We start from the raw sequence: 17,406 nt of genomic DNA on the forward strand, positions 1-17,406 counted from the left end.
TTGTGATGGTGGCAAAATAGAAGAAGAAGAAAAAAGAATTTGGATTTATACCCCACCTTTCTCTCCTGTAACAAGACTCAAGGTGGCGTCCAAGCTCCTCTCCCTTCCTCTCCCCACCACAGACACCTTGCGAGGTAGGTGGGGCTGAGAGAGTTCTGAAGAACTGTGACTAGCCTAAGGTCACCCAGCAGGAATGTAAGAGTGCGGAAAACACATCTGGTTCACCAGATAAGCCTTTGCCACTCATGTGAAGGAGTGGGGAATCAGACCCAGTTCTCCAAATTAGAATCTACCTGCTCTTAGCCACTACACCACGCTGGCTCTCCTAAAGAATAAGAAGGGATTTCTCTCTTCCAGTTTGCCTTTAGAGATGTGTGTGCTGAGGATTTCCATAAGGCCAAGGAAGAGGGAAATTTTAAAGAATCGACCTCATCTCAGGCATTATCAGGAGCTTGAAGTCTACAAAATTATGCATGGGGTAGAAAATGTTGACAGAGAGAAATTTTTCTCTCTTTCTCACAATACTAGAACCAGGGGACATTCATTGAAAATGCTGGGGGGAAGAATTAGGACTAATAAAAGGAAACACTTCTTCACGCAACGTGTGATTGGTGTTTGGAATATGCTGCCACAGGAGGTGGTGATGGCCACTAACCTGGATAGCTTTAAAAGGGGCTTGGACAGATTTATGGAGGAGAAGTTGATTTCTGGCTACTAATCTTGATCCTCTTTGATCTGAGATTGCAAATGCCTTAGCAGACCAGGTGATCGGGAGCAACAGCCGCAGAAGGCCATTGCGTTCACATCCTACATGTGAGCTCCCAAAGGCACCTGGTGGGCCACTGCGAGTAGCAGAGAGCTGGACTAGATGGACTTTGGTCTGATCCAGCTGGCTTGTTCTTATGTTCTTATGTTCTTAAGCGGAGCATGCATATTACTCTCATTCTGCAGTCACTTCAGTGGCTGCCCATCAGTTACTGGGCTCAATTCAAGGGATCGCTGTCGCATACAAAGGCCTTCATGTCCTTGGACCCTCACATCTTCAGAAACACCTCTCTCCCTGTACTCCACCACGACAGCTTCTCTCATCCGAGCAGGGCCTTCTGCAGGTGCCATCCTGCAAATGGGAAAGATCAACAACTGCCTATAGGTGTGCATTCTCTGCTGGCCTCTGCCGTATGGAATGGCCTGCCTGAGATGGTCAGGGACTTTCTCACCCTCATGGTATTCTACAAACTATGCAACATGGAATTGTTCAGGAGGGCTTTTTGATACAGGTAATTAGGGCTGGGGATGTGGAATGGTCTAGCGTAGCCCGATCTTGTCTGATGCTGGAAGCTAATCTGGGTTGGTACTTAGAAGGGACACCTTCAAGGAAGACTCTGCAGAGGAAGGCAAACCACCTCTACCTAATATTTCACCTTGAAAACCCCACTAGGGGTCACTATAAGTCAACTGCAACTTTACACACACACGTAGAAGAAGAAGAAAAAGAAGAGTTGGATTTACATCCCCCGTTCTCTCCTGTAAGGAGACTCAAAGGGGCTTACAAACTCCTTTCCCTTCCTCTCCCACAACAAACACCCTGTGAGGTAGGTGGGGCTGAGAGAGCTCCAAATAACTGTGGGTAGCCCAAGGTCATCCAGCTGGCATGTATTAGAGTGCACAAGCTAATCTCGTTCACCAGATAAGGCTCCACAGCTCAAGTGGCAGAGCTGGGAATCAAACCCAGTTCTGCAGATTAGAGTGCCCCTGCTCTTAACCAGTACACCACACTGGCTCTCACTGGTCCATCTAGTTTGGCATCCTTTCTCTCACAGGGACTGAACAGTTACTCTGGAGGGCACCAGTATTCAGAGGGTTAATGCCTCTGAATGTGGAGGGGTTGCCTTATTGGAAAGGATATGGCTGAACTAGGGAGCGCTCGCTTTGCATGCAGAAAGTTCCAGGTTCCGTTCCTGAGGCTCCCATTAAAGAATCCCAGACAGCAATCGTTGAGAAAGGCCTTTCTCCACTCAAGGCCCTGTGGAGCTGCTTCCTGTCAAGTGTAGGCAACATGTGACAACAATCCTGACTTGGCATAAGACAGCTTCGTATGCTAAATTTGAAAACAGGGCTGTGCCATCAGGTTGAAATATATGGAAAGTCAAGCTGATCAAGATTCGCGTTCGTTTATAGCAGTAGACGTGCCTATGAAAATAAAATCACAATGACTTCTCAGCCCCTCTTGGGTGATCGATTGAGAGGCACCAAGTTCGGTGGTCGATTGAGAGGCGTGAAGATGGTTGCCCAAACTTCGGTCTCAGCCTGTACAGATCCCAGGGTGGAGTGAAGCAGATAGAGAGGCGGAGCTGTGCAGATCAGAGCAGCCTTGATTCTCAGCTGGGGAGAAGCAGAACACAGAAGCAGAAAACAGCCGTAGTCCCAACCCTTGTGGTTTCCCTGTGTATGCCTCATTAATTCCGATTTCTTTCTGCGTGTGTCAAGTGTCATCAAGTAACTTCCAAGTTATGGCAGCCGTATGAAGGAATGGTTATCAGAAAGTCCTGTCCCTAACATAAGGTGACCAGATGGTCACCTTTGTTATCCGGGACAAGGAGGTGTCGTGGCGCTCCGTCCTTAAAACAAGATCGGCTTCTGGGCTTCAGGGTTTGCCGCCCTGTGACAGAGCGGCAAATGGCGAGCCCCAGAAGCCTGTGCGCTCCTGCGGCCGGGCGCACGGGAGGCTGCCGCACTGCCTTGTGCCCCCAAGGCAGTGCAGCAGCCTCCCCACAATCGGGACAATTTGTTGAACCCGCAGGATGCAGGACAAATTGTCCAAAGGCGGGCCGGTCCCGCGAAAAGCGGGACGGCTGGTCAGCCTACCCTAACACCCTTGCTCAGGTCTTGCAAACTGAGGGTCCTTCATGAAGGCTTCCTTCATAGAGTCAAATCTATCTCATGTTGGGTCTTTCCCTTTTCTTGCTGCCTTCAGCTTTTCTTGCTGCCTTTGTCTTTTCCAATCTCCTCATAATGTGACCATAGCATGATAGCTTCAGTTTTGGCATTTTAGCTTTTAGGGACAGAATTCCACTCATTTGCCATTGATCGTTAAAAAAAAGTGCCCCTTTCAGTTAAAAACTACCAAAGCATCTTATCATGTGATTTCTAAACTGGGGGTTATGACCCCAATGCAGGCCATGATTCTCTTGAAGGTGAGTTTGTGAGGTTCAAAATTCATAGAATCATAGGCCCTTTCTGCACAGGCATTGAGTGGGGGTGCAGCGGCATAAATTATGCTGATGCACCCCCCCCCCCGGACCGTTCACACAGACGGTCCAGGGAGGGGTGCAGGGGAAGACGCAGCCTTCGCACAGGCTGAGCCTTCCCTGACCGGCTTCCCGGCTCCTGTCGCGCTGTGGAGGCCAGGGGACACGCCCCCCTGGTCAGAGTGACGGCTCTGCAGTCGGCCAGGGGGGCATCTCCCCTGGCCTCCACAGCGTGACGGGAGCCAGCAGGAGAAGGTAAGCTAGTTGGGGGAGGTGGGAGGGAAACGCTGTCTTCCAGCCGCAGCCATTCGCACGGCAGCAGGTGGAAGGCGCCCCTTTTGAAAAACCTCACCTGTGGAGTGAGTTTCAAAAGGGACGTTTCCATGCCGCTTGGGTGCTGCGAGCACGGCGCTGTGGCATTGCCACAGCGCCTGCTGTGCGAACACCTTCCCAGGGACGGCGTTTTTGCCGTCCCTGGGATGCTCTATTCCGCCTGTGCGGAAAGGGCCATAGAGTTGGAAGGCACCCCAAGGGCCATCAAGTCCAACCCCCTGCAATGCAGGAACACACAATCAAAGCACTCCTGTCAGATGTCCATCCAGCCTCTCTTTAAAAACCTCCAAAGACCACACTCCGAGATAGAGCATTCCACTGTCGAACAGCCCTTACTGTCAGGAACAGCCCTTTCTGTCAAGACCTGGAAGGCTCTGGGCAGTTTAATTCCCAGTGGTGGGAAAGAGAAGAGGCGAAGTCCAGAATTACTACGCAAAGGCAGGCAGTGGAAACCCACTTCTGGCCTGGAACGGCACTTTACACACAGACACCTTTTTGAAGGAAGATGTAAAACCCTGCACTGGTTTGGGCCGGATGAGCGTATGATGATATCATTGTGGGGAGCAAGCCATGCCCTCCACTTTTGATGATGGGTTTTCTGGACCTAGGATGGCCAACTTCAGGCTGGACAATTCCTGGGGATTTGGGGTAAAGCCTGTGGAGGGCAGCATTTGGGGTGGAGAAAAAACCTGGCGTGGATGTGATGGCATAATGTCAGTCCTCAAAGCAACCATCTTCTCTGTAGTCCGCCGATCCGTAATAATTCTGGGAGATGTTTAGGCCCCCACCTGGCAGTCAGGAACCCTCTCTGGAACTCATTGAGGATGATCCTGCTCACAAAGATCCTTCGTGCCACATGTGTATTGTGTATCGTATCACTGGACATTTTGCTAGCTATATATAAACTCGCCCATTTAAAAAAAAGCCAGCTGCTGTCTTCTGTTATTTGATCCTTTGATCCAGTGGCCGACTGTGCATGTATTCGGCATAACCAAACGCACTGAGAAGCCAGATAGCTGTGCAGGAGTAAGTCTACCGGGCTGGCTTCACTCTGCGGCTCCCCATTGATGATACCCCGCCTCCTGCCACATCTCGCATGAAGTAGCCAGGGATCACTTCTCGCTTTCCTTCTATCCTCCCAGTGTGGCAAAACACATGAGAAGTTGAAAGTAACCCTGAAGTCTAGAATGCCCTGTTTAGGGGCCTGGTTTGACAGGTTGGGTTCTCTTTCCCCGTTCCCCCACCCACTCCCTCCTCTGAAAGGCAATTTTCAAAATCGGCTTTTAATCATTCCCATGCCTCCCTTTTAAATAGAAAGAAACCATCGAAAATCAACTGCTATCTACTCAATACATGAAGGGCATTTTACCGGAGGGCTCCCACCCTCTTCCCTTCAGTAAAGGGCTACCAAGGTACTTTTACAATATATCTTCACCATATCTCCGACGTACCTTAATGCTAGCCCGACTGAACGCCCTACCTTCAGCAGTCCTGAGTGGCAGATTTCTCCAGATCCCATACCAACAAAGAACGTGTCCCTGCTCACAAAAAGCCATTGAAACACTCGAGCACATCCTCCTAGATTGCGAACTATATACTTCATCCAGAAGACAATATATAGACCCACACACCGAGAACTATGCCTACTCACCAGACAAGGTCAAATCCTTCTTTCTGCTTTGTGACCAGTCTCCTCAGAGATCCCTAGACGTTGCCAAATTCCTGGCGCTGGCACAGCAGATTCGCCACAGATTTTAGTTTATTTATTTATTTATTTATTTATGGTTTTAACTGCAGGAAATGTCTGAACCTATTTATTTTAACTTGATTTTCCTCAACCTCCCTGTTGTATTTTAAACTTATGCCAATAAAAAGGTTGATGATGATGATGATGATGAATAGAAAGAAACTCGATTCTGTCCTGGGAAGATGGCTAGTATTCCAGTTTAATTGAAGCTGTTGTGGTATACTGGAACCAGTATGGGACTAGGATTTGGGTGACCTTAGCTTGAATACCCACTCTGCCATGGAAGCCAGGTAGATGACCTTGGGCCAGTGACACACTCTCAGTCCCCCTCCCCCCCCATCCCTTTTAGTAAAAATTTAGCAAAAAATGTCATAAGACTTTTTCATAGTTAAAAGTTTCAAGGAGTTATAGCCTGGAATTCAGGATCATAGGGGCAGCCATCTTGGATTTATGACATCATTCAGACAAAACATGATAGAATGCTATTGTAGCAATGTGTCCACTGTAGTCATTCATTCCCCTCACTCAAAATCCAACTGAATTATATATGTCACAGGACCAGAGGCGTAGCAAGGGGAGAAAGCGCCTGGTGCACGGGTGCGTCCTCCACCCCGGAACATCCCTGGAACACCCTCGCCACACCCCCACAGAGGCGTGTGCCCGGTGCGTTGTGCCCCCCCGTCCCCATGGAGCTACGCCTCTGCACAGGACTATATTATTTAATATCGATTCTGTACCCCAGTAGGCCAGGGAGGAGGGTGAGGTAGGAAATAATGGAATAGGTCGGGAGAAGCCATGACTGCATTGTCTTCTGCGACTTCGGGGACACTCACAAGGTGACCGGGGGTGAATCCAGCAACCTTAATGCTTTTTCTCTGAAATGAATCACAAGGACACTATTTCTGTTGGAGGGGGAAGAGAAAGGCCCCTTCCACACGTGCAGAATAATGCACTGTCAATCCACTTTCAGTGCACTTTGCCGCTGTGCGGAGTAGCAACATCCACTTGCAAACAATTGGGAAAGTGGAATGAAAGTGCATTATTCTGCATGTGCGGAAGGGGCCAAAGAGAGCACAGGGGCTCAGCTCTCTAATCTGTCCAGGCCATTTGGAATCCTGGCCCTATCTTTCCTGTAGAATGGTTGAGGGTTGCTGCTCTTGCATCCACAGCACACACAAATATTCTGGAGGAACGATCTTGTGTACATCTGAAATGTATACATGTGTGAGACGTTTGCGTCTCTTCTCTAGATGGCACCCCTGGTGTAGAACTGGGCTGAAATTTCTGCCTTCTGTTACTCCATCATCACAAGCGGTGGCCCTGGCAGATGAACTCTTGACTCCTTCCCAGACATTCTTCTTGCAGCTGCTTTGGGGTCTCATGTCCTGCCAATACCCCCCCACACACACACACACGCACACACATACACACACATACTCAAGCTTTCTTTTGCACAATTTATGATGGGATCGGTTCCCAGCTGCTTCTGTCTCTGATAGCATTCTGTGGACCTTCTCAGCTTCTGAGATCTGTAGTCTCGCCTCCAAACCTTTGACAAAAAATGACCAGCTTCTTGGCATAAGCGGCTTCTTGGCTGCCATGGGGGTGATAATTAAAACAAGAGAAGGGCCACATGCTTCTCTGCAACGTGCCAAGGAACCATCCCTTTCTGCTCTCTTCCAAGGCACGTCAAGCTGTCGGTCATGGGATGGATTTCCAACATAGACATTCACTTCCTTTCAGGGAGAATTTGAGACAGCTCTGTGCCAATCATCATCCTGTTGGGTGGGCATGCAATGGTGAATGGGAGCTGAAAGCAAGTAGAAGATTGCCCTGGAGGTGGCAAAGGAAGGTGGCAGATCAGGGTCCCCTCTAAGGGGAATGTCAGCAGGGCCCACTGCCACACCCGCCTCTCATTCCTGCATCTCTTTTGGGGAGGGGCAACCAGCACTCCTCAGGGGCTGGATTTAGCTTGCCCCAAACCCGATAGATGCACAGTTGTGATGTTTTCTGCTTAAACAGTGGCGTCTTTCATGTAAAAAAAAATCTCACAACGTTTCGATTGACCTTTTGCAACATTTAAAAAAATTAAGGATGTGCCAAATGAGATTTAAACATTAGGGTTTTCCCCTGCCAGTCATTCCCCAGCCCGCCAGCTCATTTCTTTTTCTTCCCCTCCACTCCCTCTCTTCCTGTTTCCCTGGAGCATTCTAAGAACATAAGAACAAGCCAGCTGGATCAGACCAGAGTCCATCTAGTCCAGCTTTCTGCTACTCGCAGTGGCCCACCAGGTGCCTTTGGGAGCTCACATGCAGGAGGTGAAAGCAATGGCCTTCTGCGGCTGTTGCTCCCGAGCACCTGGACTGTTAAGGCATTTGCAATCTCAGATCAAAGAGGATCAAGATTGGTAGCCATAAATCGACTTCTCCTCCATAAATCTGTCCAAGTCCCTTTTAAAGCTATCCAGGTTAGTGGCCATCACCACCTCCTGTGGCAGCATATTCCAAACACCAATCACAGGTTGTGTGAAGAAGTGTTTCCTTTTATTAGTCCTAATTCTTCCCCCCAGCATTTTCAATGAATGCCCCCTGGTTCTAGTATTGTGAGAAAGAGAGAAAAATTTCTCCCTGTCAACATTTTCTACCCCATGCATAATTTTATAGACTTCAATCATATCCCCCCTCAGCCGCCTCCTCTCCAAACTAAAGAGTCCCAAACGCTGCAGCCTCTCCTCATAAGGAAGGCGCTCTAGTCCCTCAATCATCCTCGTTGCCCTTCTCTGCACTTTTTCTATCTCTTCAATATCCTTTTTGAGATGTGGCGACCAGAACTGAACACAGTACTCCAAGTGCGGTCGCACCACGGCTTTATATAAGGGCATGACAATCTTTGCAGTTTTATTCTCAATTCCTTTCCTAATTATCCCCAGCATAGAGTTTGCCTTTTTCACAGCTGCCATGCATTGAGTTGACATTCCCATGGAACTATCAACTAAGACGCCCAAATCCCTTTCCTGGTCTGTGACTGATAGCACTGACCCCTGTAGCGTGTATGTGAAGTTTGGATTTTTTGCCCCTATGTGCATTCTAAGAGTTATACTGTGCAATCCTTAGGGTTGCCAGCCTCCAGGTGGTGACTGGAGAACTCCTACTATTACAATTGATCTTTAGGTGATGGAAATCAGTTCCCTGGAGAAAATGACCATCTTGTGTGTGCGTCGTGTGCGCACACTCCGCCCCCTTGGCGCTACACCACTGCGTGGAGGCAGGCAATGGCAAGCCACCTCAAAATGTCTCTTTCCTTGAAACCCCAACAGGGTCACCCTAAGTCGGGGAGTGGGGCGGGGGGCAGAACACTCAGATTTTGCACTGGTTTACATTTTCCCTTGATACGCCTCTGGGGATTAGTGATGGAAGCGTATGGTTGCACATTTCTGGAGCAAACACACTGCCAGGGTTTGTGACCTCCCCTTTGTGTTGGCATCCAATGCTAAGACATTCAACGTTGTGAGTGACATTGGCTCAGGAAAGATGGCCCACCCCCCCACCCCACCCCCAGCACTATGATTTTGGATCTGTGCTGCGCCGGTTGCATCTGTTTGATCCAATTCGGCTATTTTCCTCTGGGCAGCTTTGGCCTGAGTCACTCCAACAACCGCCCTGCTGGCTGCTCTTCAGTAGAAAGAGGCCTGCAAAGAAACTTGAAAACTTGGAAATAGCAGATACTCTCCCAGAGAGAAGTCACTCCCTGTTGGTTGTTAAATGGAAACCTGCCGTCAGCACAGGATGACTTTGTTGGCTGTCCGGATAGGACTCTGTCTTGCATAAGGAAGTAAGAACCGCGCCACAGCTTGGAGCCGTTCTGCAGTTTCAGTTGTGTGCATTCAGAAATGTCTTCCCCTTGGGCCAGTCCCACCTTCTCAACCCAGCCTACCTTGCAGGGCTGTTGTGAAGGTCAGATCCCTACTCTGCCATGGAAGCTTGCCGGGTGACCGTGGACTGATCATGCCCTCTCAGCCTAATCTACTTTACTGTTGTGAGGATAAAATGGAAACAGGGAGAACGTTGTGAGCTATTTTGGGCCCCCACTGGGAAGAAGAGAGGATGAACAATAACATCAGTTTGCAGTTACTGGATCTACTTTGATTCGGTTGGGAACTGTTCTGTAAGTACCTGCCAAACTGTTTGTTACATATCCTGCCAAACTCTTTCTGAACCCGGGATCCCAAGACCAGCTGACGATGCACGAGCCTAACCTTTGAGAGGTTAGATCCGGGTTCCTCTGTTTCTCTGCTGGGCCTGGCTGTCCCTCCTTCCTGGTGCATCCTTTTCCATTACTTGTGCGAAAGGAAGGAGGCTATTGTGTATCAGGAAACAGCCTGACTGCTTCGGTCTCCCAGCCTGGCTCTTGCCTCATAGTTTCCAGCTTCCGACGCCCTCCTGCCTCACGCACCCTCCAGGGCCAGTTTGGGAAGCAATTTGGCTCGGCACCGCTCGCACTTTTGCGGAGCATCTCTCAACGATTTTGGGACGCCGCCTAGCCTCACCGAGAGTCTCAGAGACAAAGGGGGATTGATGGCTGGTTGCCCGTGACCATGAAGCCGAGAAGCGCAATGGAAACATTGTGGAAAGTTCTGGGGAGGACAGAGAGCACCCGGGTCGCAGGTGGCAAACGGGTAGGTGTTCAGCTGAATCTCCTGGCGCAAGGGATAAAGCTGCTGCATGGTTTTTGAATTTCTAGGGCAGTGGTTCTCAACCTGGGGGTCGGGACCCCTTTGGGGGGTCGAATGACCCTTTCACAGGGGTCGCCTGAGACTCTCTGCATCAGTGTTCTCCATTTGTAAAAGGGATAAATGTTAGGGTTGGGGGGTCACCGCAATATGAGGAACTGCATTAAAGGGTCGTGGCATTAGGAGGGTTGAGAACCACTGTTCTAGGGCCATTTCATGCAGCTAACAAAATGGGCGCAATCCCACGCTGAAATGAACTTGTTAGTTTTTTAGATGCCAGAGAAACTTTTTAAAAAATGCTATATTTATTAAATTATATATAGTCAAATAAATAGATGCCAGAGAAACTTTTACTTGCTTTGCTTTTCTGCCACAGGTGTAAAAAAAATCCCCCAAACTATTGGTCTGGTAGGTGTCAAACTCGCGGCCCTCCAGATGTTATGGACTATAGTTCCCATCATGCTGGCAGGGGATGATGGGAACTGTAGTCCATAACATCTGAAGGGCCACGAGTTTGACTGGGAAAGTTTGTTTCCCTCTTGCCTACAAAAAGGGACACCATTCTTTATTTTCCTTTGTCCTCATCTCCCCATAAGAAGCTTTTTAAAAAAAATCTGGGGGTTGAGGCAGTCCCTTGGATCTTGCTTTCATGCTTAGCAGCCTGTTGTCATTTCTTTTTAAGCGACACAGCTCTTAAAAGCCCAGATGGAGGAAATCTGGTTGGCTGGATGCCACGTCAGCTCCTCTGGACCATTCCCAGACAGCCTTCTTAAGAAATAGCTTTTTAAGTGATGAGGGTAGAAGCAATGGTTGTCGGTTTCATGTAAGCCAAGCAGTTATATGCTTGTCAGCTGCATGTAAGTTTCCCCACCGGTTTGCCAAAGGATTTCTGCCTTCTGTCGAGTGAAACTGACACAGCTAACTGTTTAAAACACGGGTCTTAAAAGCACTCTCAATTAAAAAGGAATGACAATATTACAAACTGAGAAAAAACTCAACTTTGCTCTGCCTTCTGGTGTTAGGGTTGGCTCAATGCAATCTTCTGCACAGCTATCCCAGTCTTAGCTCATTGATCTCAATGGGCTGAAACTCAAGTAACTCCACACAGGACGATGCCTTTCTTTTACTTCTTTTACAAACCTTTCTCCGTAACAGGCACCCAAAACAGCTTACACATCATTCTCTTCTCTTCAATTTTATCCTCACAAAAAACTCTGGCTCGTTCCGCACACGCAGAATAATGCGCTTTCAAACTGCTTTCAGTGCTCCTCGAAGCTGTGCGGAATGGCAAAATCCACTTGCAACACAGTTGTGAAAGTGGTTTGAAAACGCATTATTTCGCGTGTGCGGAAGGGGCCTCTGTCAAGTAGCTAGGCTGAGAATGTCTGACTGACCCAAGGGCCCCCAACAAGCTTCCCATGGCACACTGTGTGGATTTGAAGCTGGGTCTCCCAGATCTCTGCATGACTTACAGCCCAGCACGTGATCCTTGGGAAGTGTCTCCAGTCTAAAGCATTGTGTGTGTGACGTGATCGCTGGGTCAAATGAAAGCAGCCTTATCAGGGGTCTGGTTCCCAAATGCCAAACCAGCGTGGTGTAGTGGTTAACAGCAGGTGGATTCTGATCTGGAGAACCGGGTTTGATTCCTCCACCTGAGTGGCGGAGGCTTATCTGGTGAACCAGATGTGTTTCCGCACTCCTGCCTTCCTGCTGGGTGACCTTAGGCTAGTCACAGTTCTTCAGAACTCTCTCAGCCCCACCTATTTCACAAGGTGTCTGTTGTGGGGAGAGGGAGGGAAAGGAGCTTGTAAGCCACCTTACAGGAGAGAACGATGGGGTATAAATCCAAACTCTTCTTCTTTTGTCCAAGACAATGATAAACATGCAAATGAGGTGCAAAAGTCACGACAGAAACCTGAAGCAGGTTGCTTTTCTGTAGAGTCTGCAGCTCATTAAGCATAATTTATTTTTATTTTTATTTATTTATTTTTCAATTTATTATACCGCCCCATCCCCATAGGGCTCTGGGCGGTGTACAGTACAATGCACATATACAAGTAAAAATGCACATATACAAATAGAAATAACTAAAACCATTAAAAGCAGCAATAAAATGAAGACTAAATATAAGACTAAAATTAACTTGCAATGGCGTCCGGCAAATCCATTTCCAAACCCTCTTTCAGGAGGGAAGATCTGCAAACCCCAGATGGCAGAGGCACAGATGTAAGGCCACGGAGGGGGGGGGGCACCATCAACGGCTGGATCCTCCAAAAGCCCGGCGGAACAACTCCGTCTTACAGGCCCTGCGGAATTCAGTAAGGTCCCGCAGGGCCCGGACAGCTGGTGGGAGAGCGTTCCACCAGGCTGGGGCCAGAGCTGTAAAGGCCCTGGCCCGTGTGGAGGCCAGCCGTATCATTGAGGGGCCAGGGACCACCAGTAGATTGGCCTCCGCAGAGCGAAGAGGCCGTATAGGGACATGTGGGGCGATGCGGTCCTGAAGATACGAAGGTCCCATAATGTCTTGAACCTTAGAGCAATCTTGTGACTACATGCATGCGTGAATTAGCACTGGGAATTAGCACTGGGATTGCTTGAAGGCTGACAGGTTGTCATCTGAAGAGTATGCTTGTCTCTTTAAAAGCTCTAAAGATACTAAGAGAAGAAGGGCCCAGCTGCCTTGCCTTCCTCTCTCCTTCATCTGCCCTCTTGCCTGCACTACAAGTGGGATTTTAGTTCCCACCCTGTAGAGCAGGGGTCTGCAACTTCGGCTTTCCAGATGTTCATGGACTACAATTCCCATCAGCCCCTGTCAATTGGCCATGCTGGCAGGGGATGATGGGAATTGTAGTCCATGAACATCTGGAGAGCCGCAGGTTTCAGACCCCTGCTCTAGAGCAAAGGTAGGCAAAGGGACCAATGGCTATTTCACACGTGAAAATCTTCCCCAGATATTGCTGCTGCTAAGTAATAAATATGTGTGCGTGAACCATCGGCTGAATTCAACCATTGTTGGATGAGCAGAAGAATCGCTTGCTTGTGATTTGACCAGGACAATTGAAAGGTCTGCTCTGAAGCTCTCAATCTCTGCTCCCATATCAGGGGAGAATGTTGTAAACTACTTTGGTCCCCTGCTGGAAAGCAAAAATGGGATATAAGAACAAAAACAAAATTAAAACTGTCTTTGCTATCTAATGAGAAGCAGGGAAGCAGGGCCTTCTTGTTGGTATCCCCACAGCTGTTGAACTCCTTCCATACAATAGTTTTCTTGGACCCCTCTCTGCCACCATTAAGGCATTAAGTCAATGCAGTTCTGTTCCACAGAGTCTACAGGAGACCGGATGTTAGGGAAGACCTTCCTTTGCTTGAGACTCCTAGAGTCAGTCCAAACAGAAAATACTGAACAAGATATGGCCAATCGTACGTCGTCGTCTTCTTGAATGGCCATTTTTATTTCATTGTTATTTTGAATGGCTTGTTTAAATTAGCCTCTTTGATCCTTGTTAACTGCTGTGGAGATTTATGAATCCAATATACTCAGGATGGAGAGATGTTGTGTTAAGTAATGAGTCAGTGGAGGAACTGTTTGGATGAACTGACTCATGCCTTCCCACCCAAATACAGACAGGAGTTGGGTTATGAGGGTTTATGTGGTTCTGTGCCTGTTTTTTATTGAGTGAGGACCAAGCTTGGGGTTTAATATGAGGAGATTTTGGGAGAACATGGACTGCAAAACTCTTCTGCGTTGTTGTTTTTTTACTGGTTTGTTGAAGGGGGCGGGACTTGAGTAGTGTTTTAAAGTGACTCCCCACCCAATGGGAATGGCCTTTCTGCCCTAGGGGAAATCCTATGAGCAACTTTTCTGAAGAGCTGGAAATGCTACATAAACAGGAAAGGAGATTGCAAATCTAGGTCTGGTTCTCAGCTTCGTGGGACTCCTCCTGAAGCAAGCTGTACTGCCCAATTATTATATACAAGATTGATTGTTTTTAAGGGGTCAGAGATCTTTCAGTTCCATATTATTTTTCTTTTGGGCTTTTCTGTATTAATACTACTGTTATTATACTGGAACTCAGAGGATATTGGCCCCTGGAACATGAGGTACATAAGTATGTGCCCTGGCCCCAACATGGTGGAATGCCTAGTCTGAGGAGACCTGGGCGCTATAGGATCTGATGCCGTTTCCGAGGGCCTGTAAGATGTTCCACCAGGCGTACGGTTGGGGCAGCAACGGGTTACATAAACTGGCCTCCTTCATCACTCCCGCCCCCCGCCCAATCCGTCTTTTTCCCTCTTTCCTCCTGCTGTTGGTTATATTTTGCAGTGAAATGAGGACTAGGAGCCATCTGAGGATTGATTTCACTGTGCTTTTAATTGATTTTAGATGGTTGAGCCTGTGAGGGGAAGAGAGACATAGAAGTGTAATGAAATAAATATCTGTCTTGTGATGAGTATCAGAAATTTGGTGAATGCTGGCTTGTTCAGGTAAAATGTATTGTTCAGGTAATAATTTATTCCCTTTTTATCAGGGCAGTGTAAGTTGCCCCCTTACCCCCATTTCAGCCTCACAACAATCCGGAAAGAGAATATCCTCCTCCTCTTCCTCTTCCTCTTCCTCTTCTTCCCCGAGAATCTCCTCCAGTGTCTCCAGAGTCCTACGCTATCACTCTAACCAGTATACCACATTGCCTTATTACTGTTTTTTTAAATTACTTTTCAATTTTCATTTATATGTCACCTTTCTCCTGAGTGGGGACCCAAAGCAGCATTCCACCATTTTTGGTCATATTGACGCTGTGAGGTAGGTTAGGCTGAGAAGCTAGGCCCAAGGACGCTTTGTAAGCTTCCATGGCAGAATGGGATTTCGAACCTGGAGTCTCCCAGATTGGAATCGGACATTCTAACTGCCACAGTACACTCGCTTTCTAATGTACTGTATAACATTAGTCAATACAAATTAACTTTAAAAATACCCTACCCTCTTATTCTCAAGTGTTCAGTAAGCAATGGACAGGGCTGTTGACATGTTTCCCAGGATTCGTCAAGTAACTGAGAAACCACTGCACAAACAAATGTTCAATCCCATACTTTCCGGTCAAAACTTTGATAAAAGGCCAGCTTTTACGCAGTTTTTCAGCTTTCCACTGCTACTGCTTAAGTGGCAGGATCTCTGTCAATGCTGTTTTGCGATTCACCGTCTAGCTAGCTAGCCAGCTGTCTGCCTGCCTCTGTCTGTCCCATCTATTGGTCTATCCACCTAGCTCACAAGCTTTCTATCTGTCTAGCTAGCTACTCTGTTGTGGGGAGAGGAAGGGAAAGGAGCTTGTAAATCATCTTGAGTCTCCTTACGGGAGAGAAAGGTGGGGTATACATCCAAAATCATCATCATCTTCATCTTCTTCTCTCCCCCTTCCACTGATGACAGCCAAAAGACCATATTGTAGCTTCCTGCAAGCAGGCAATAAGAGTTCTGACTGATCCTTGAAAACTGTAAGCTGTCTTTGATAGGGCCAACATCAGCACAACCTGAATTTAGGATAACTGCCAGGGCCCAGAGTTTCTGGCAGTGGGCCTTGCACACACTCCTCGACCACACTCTGCCAGGGAACTGCAGGCAAGAGATGTACAGTGGTGGCACTCCAAGTGGGCAAATTGATGATCTTGCCATATGCACACACCACCCAACACCATCGGGGAAAGGATATCCAGTTGCTGCAAAGGCTGTTGAATGGGCAGGGGAAGGAAGGGCATGCAGGCAGGTAGGGATGTGTGTGTGCTGGAAGGACTGCACAATCAGGGGCCCGGGTGGTGGTTAGAGGAGAAAAGGGGCCACTTGGGCAGTCTTGGCCCAGGACCCTCCGAAACCTGCAACCGGCCCTGCTGCCAGACTTTAACTCAGCAGCCATTGAGTGCAGCAGTGGCGCAGTGGTTGAGCAGGGGCACTCTAATGTGGAGAACTGGGTTTCATTCCCCACTCTGCCACTTGAGTTGTGGGGGCTTATCTGGGGAACCGAATTAGCCTGGGCACTAACACATACCAGCTGGGTGACCTTGGGCTAGTCACAGCTTTTCAGAGGTCTCTCAGCCCCACCCACCTCACAGGGTGTTTGTTCTGCGGGGCGGGGTAAGGAAAAGGAGATTGTAAGCCCCTTTGAGTCTCCTTACAGGAGAGAAAGGGGGGGGATATAAATCCAAACTCCTCCTCCTCCTCCTCCTCGTTGTTGTTGTTGTTGTTGTTGTTGTTGTTGTTGTTGTTGTTCTTCTTCTTCTTCTTCTTCTTCTTCTTCTTCTTCTTCTTCTTCTTGTTCTTGTTGTTCTTGTTGTTGTTCTTCCTCTTCCTCTTCCTCTTCTTCCTCTTCCTCTTCTTCCTCTTCCTCTTCCTCTTCTTCCTCTTCCTCTTCCTCCTCTTCTTCTTCTTCTTCTTCTTCTTCTTCTTCTTCTTCTTCTTCTTCTTCTTCTTGATTTGGACCAAGCCCTCTCTGTCCACCAACCAGGGGCATAGCTGCATGACTATGGGAATTGGTGCTTGGGGCTCTAGCCCCCCTCCCCCCTCACTACATCAGTGTCCCCAGCCCCTGCGTATCTGCCTGCTTGCTTCCCAGCTTGTCTGCAGACCCCCAGCCCTGACACTTCTCACCACGAAAACATGGACAGTCACTCCGAACAGAGCAATGTGCCAGGACTCCTAACTCAAACAGACCACACAGATGTTATTTTGTGCTGCAGGGCAGCTGCTGCTCTGCTCATACAGGCTTTCCCAAAAGGCTGAATGGAAAGTCAGGAACTGGGTGGTACAATGGCCAAAGGGTACAGACCAGGCAAATAGCCTCAGTAGCCTGATCGGTTCCCATGCATTTGAAATCAATAACAATGAGTAAAATGCATGCAGTTTGCAATGACCTAGAGCAGGGGTCTGCAACCTGTGGCTCTCCAGATGTTCATGGACTACAATCGTAGTCCATGAACATCTGGAGAGCCACAGGTTGCAGACCACTGACCTAGAGCTTGTCAGAGAAACCCATGAGCTCTTTCTCCACAACTCCAGAAAGTAGGAGCAAGTTGGGGAGGGGCTCAGTAGCCCCATTTGCTCAATAGGCAGAAGGTCCCAGGTTCAATCCCCAGCATCTCCAATGGAAGGAATTCTTCTTCTTCTTCTTCTTCTTCTTCTTCTTCTTCTTCTTCTTCTTCTTCTTCTTCTTCTTCTTCTTCTTCTTCTTCTTCTTCTTATTATTATTATTATTATTATTATTATTATTATTATTATTATTATTATTATTATTAATTGTATTTATAAACCGCCCTCCCCGAAGGGCTCAGGGCGGTGAACAAAACAAATAGATAGAGCACAG

General features: G+C 48.1%; 1 protein-coding gene across 3 annotated transcripts in view; it reads left to right on the plus strand.

Annotated features, from left to right (window-relative positions):
* LOC125430061 (tensin-2-like) overlaps window positions 1–17,406 on the plus strand; it is a 130,066-nt gene that overhangs the window by 37,480 nt on the left and 75,180 nt on the right. Inside the window, exon 1 of one of the 3 annotated variants that reach the window (XM_048491750.1) lies at window positions 9,887–10,003. The exons of the other annotated variants lie outside the window; for them this stretch is intronic. Within the exon in view, the coding sequence (XP_048347707.1) occupies window positions 9,923–10,003 (81 nt within the window). The 5' untranslated portion in view covers window positions 9,887–9,922. Of the gene's footprint in view, window positions 1–9,886; window positions 10,004–17,406 lie in introns of those variants that run through there. 3 annotated transcript variants of the gene reach the window in all.

The sequence above is a fragment of the Sphaerodactylus townsendi genome, linkage group LG03, assembly GCF_021028975.2.
Source record: "Sphaerodactylus townsendi isolate TG3544 linkage group LG03, MPM_Stown_v2.3, whole genome shotgun sequence".
Taxonomy (NCBI): domain Eukaryota; kingdom Metazoa; phylum Chordata; class Lepidosauria; order Squamata; family Sphaerodactylidae; genus Sphaerodactylus; species Sphaerodactylus townsendi.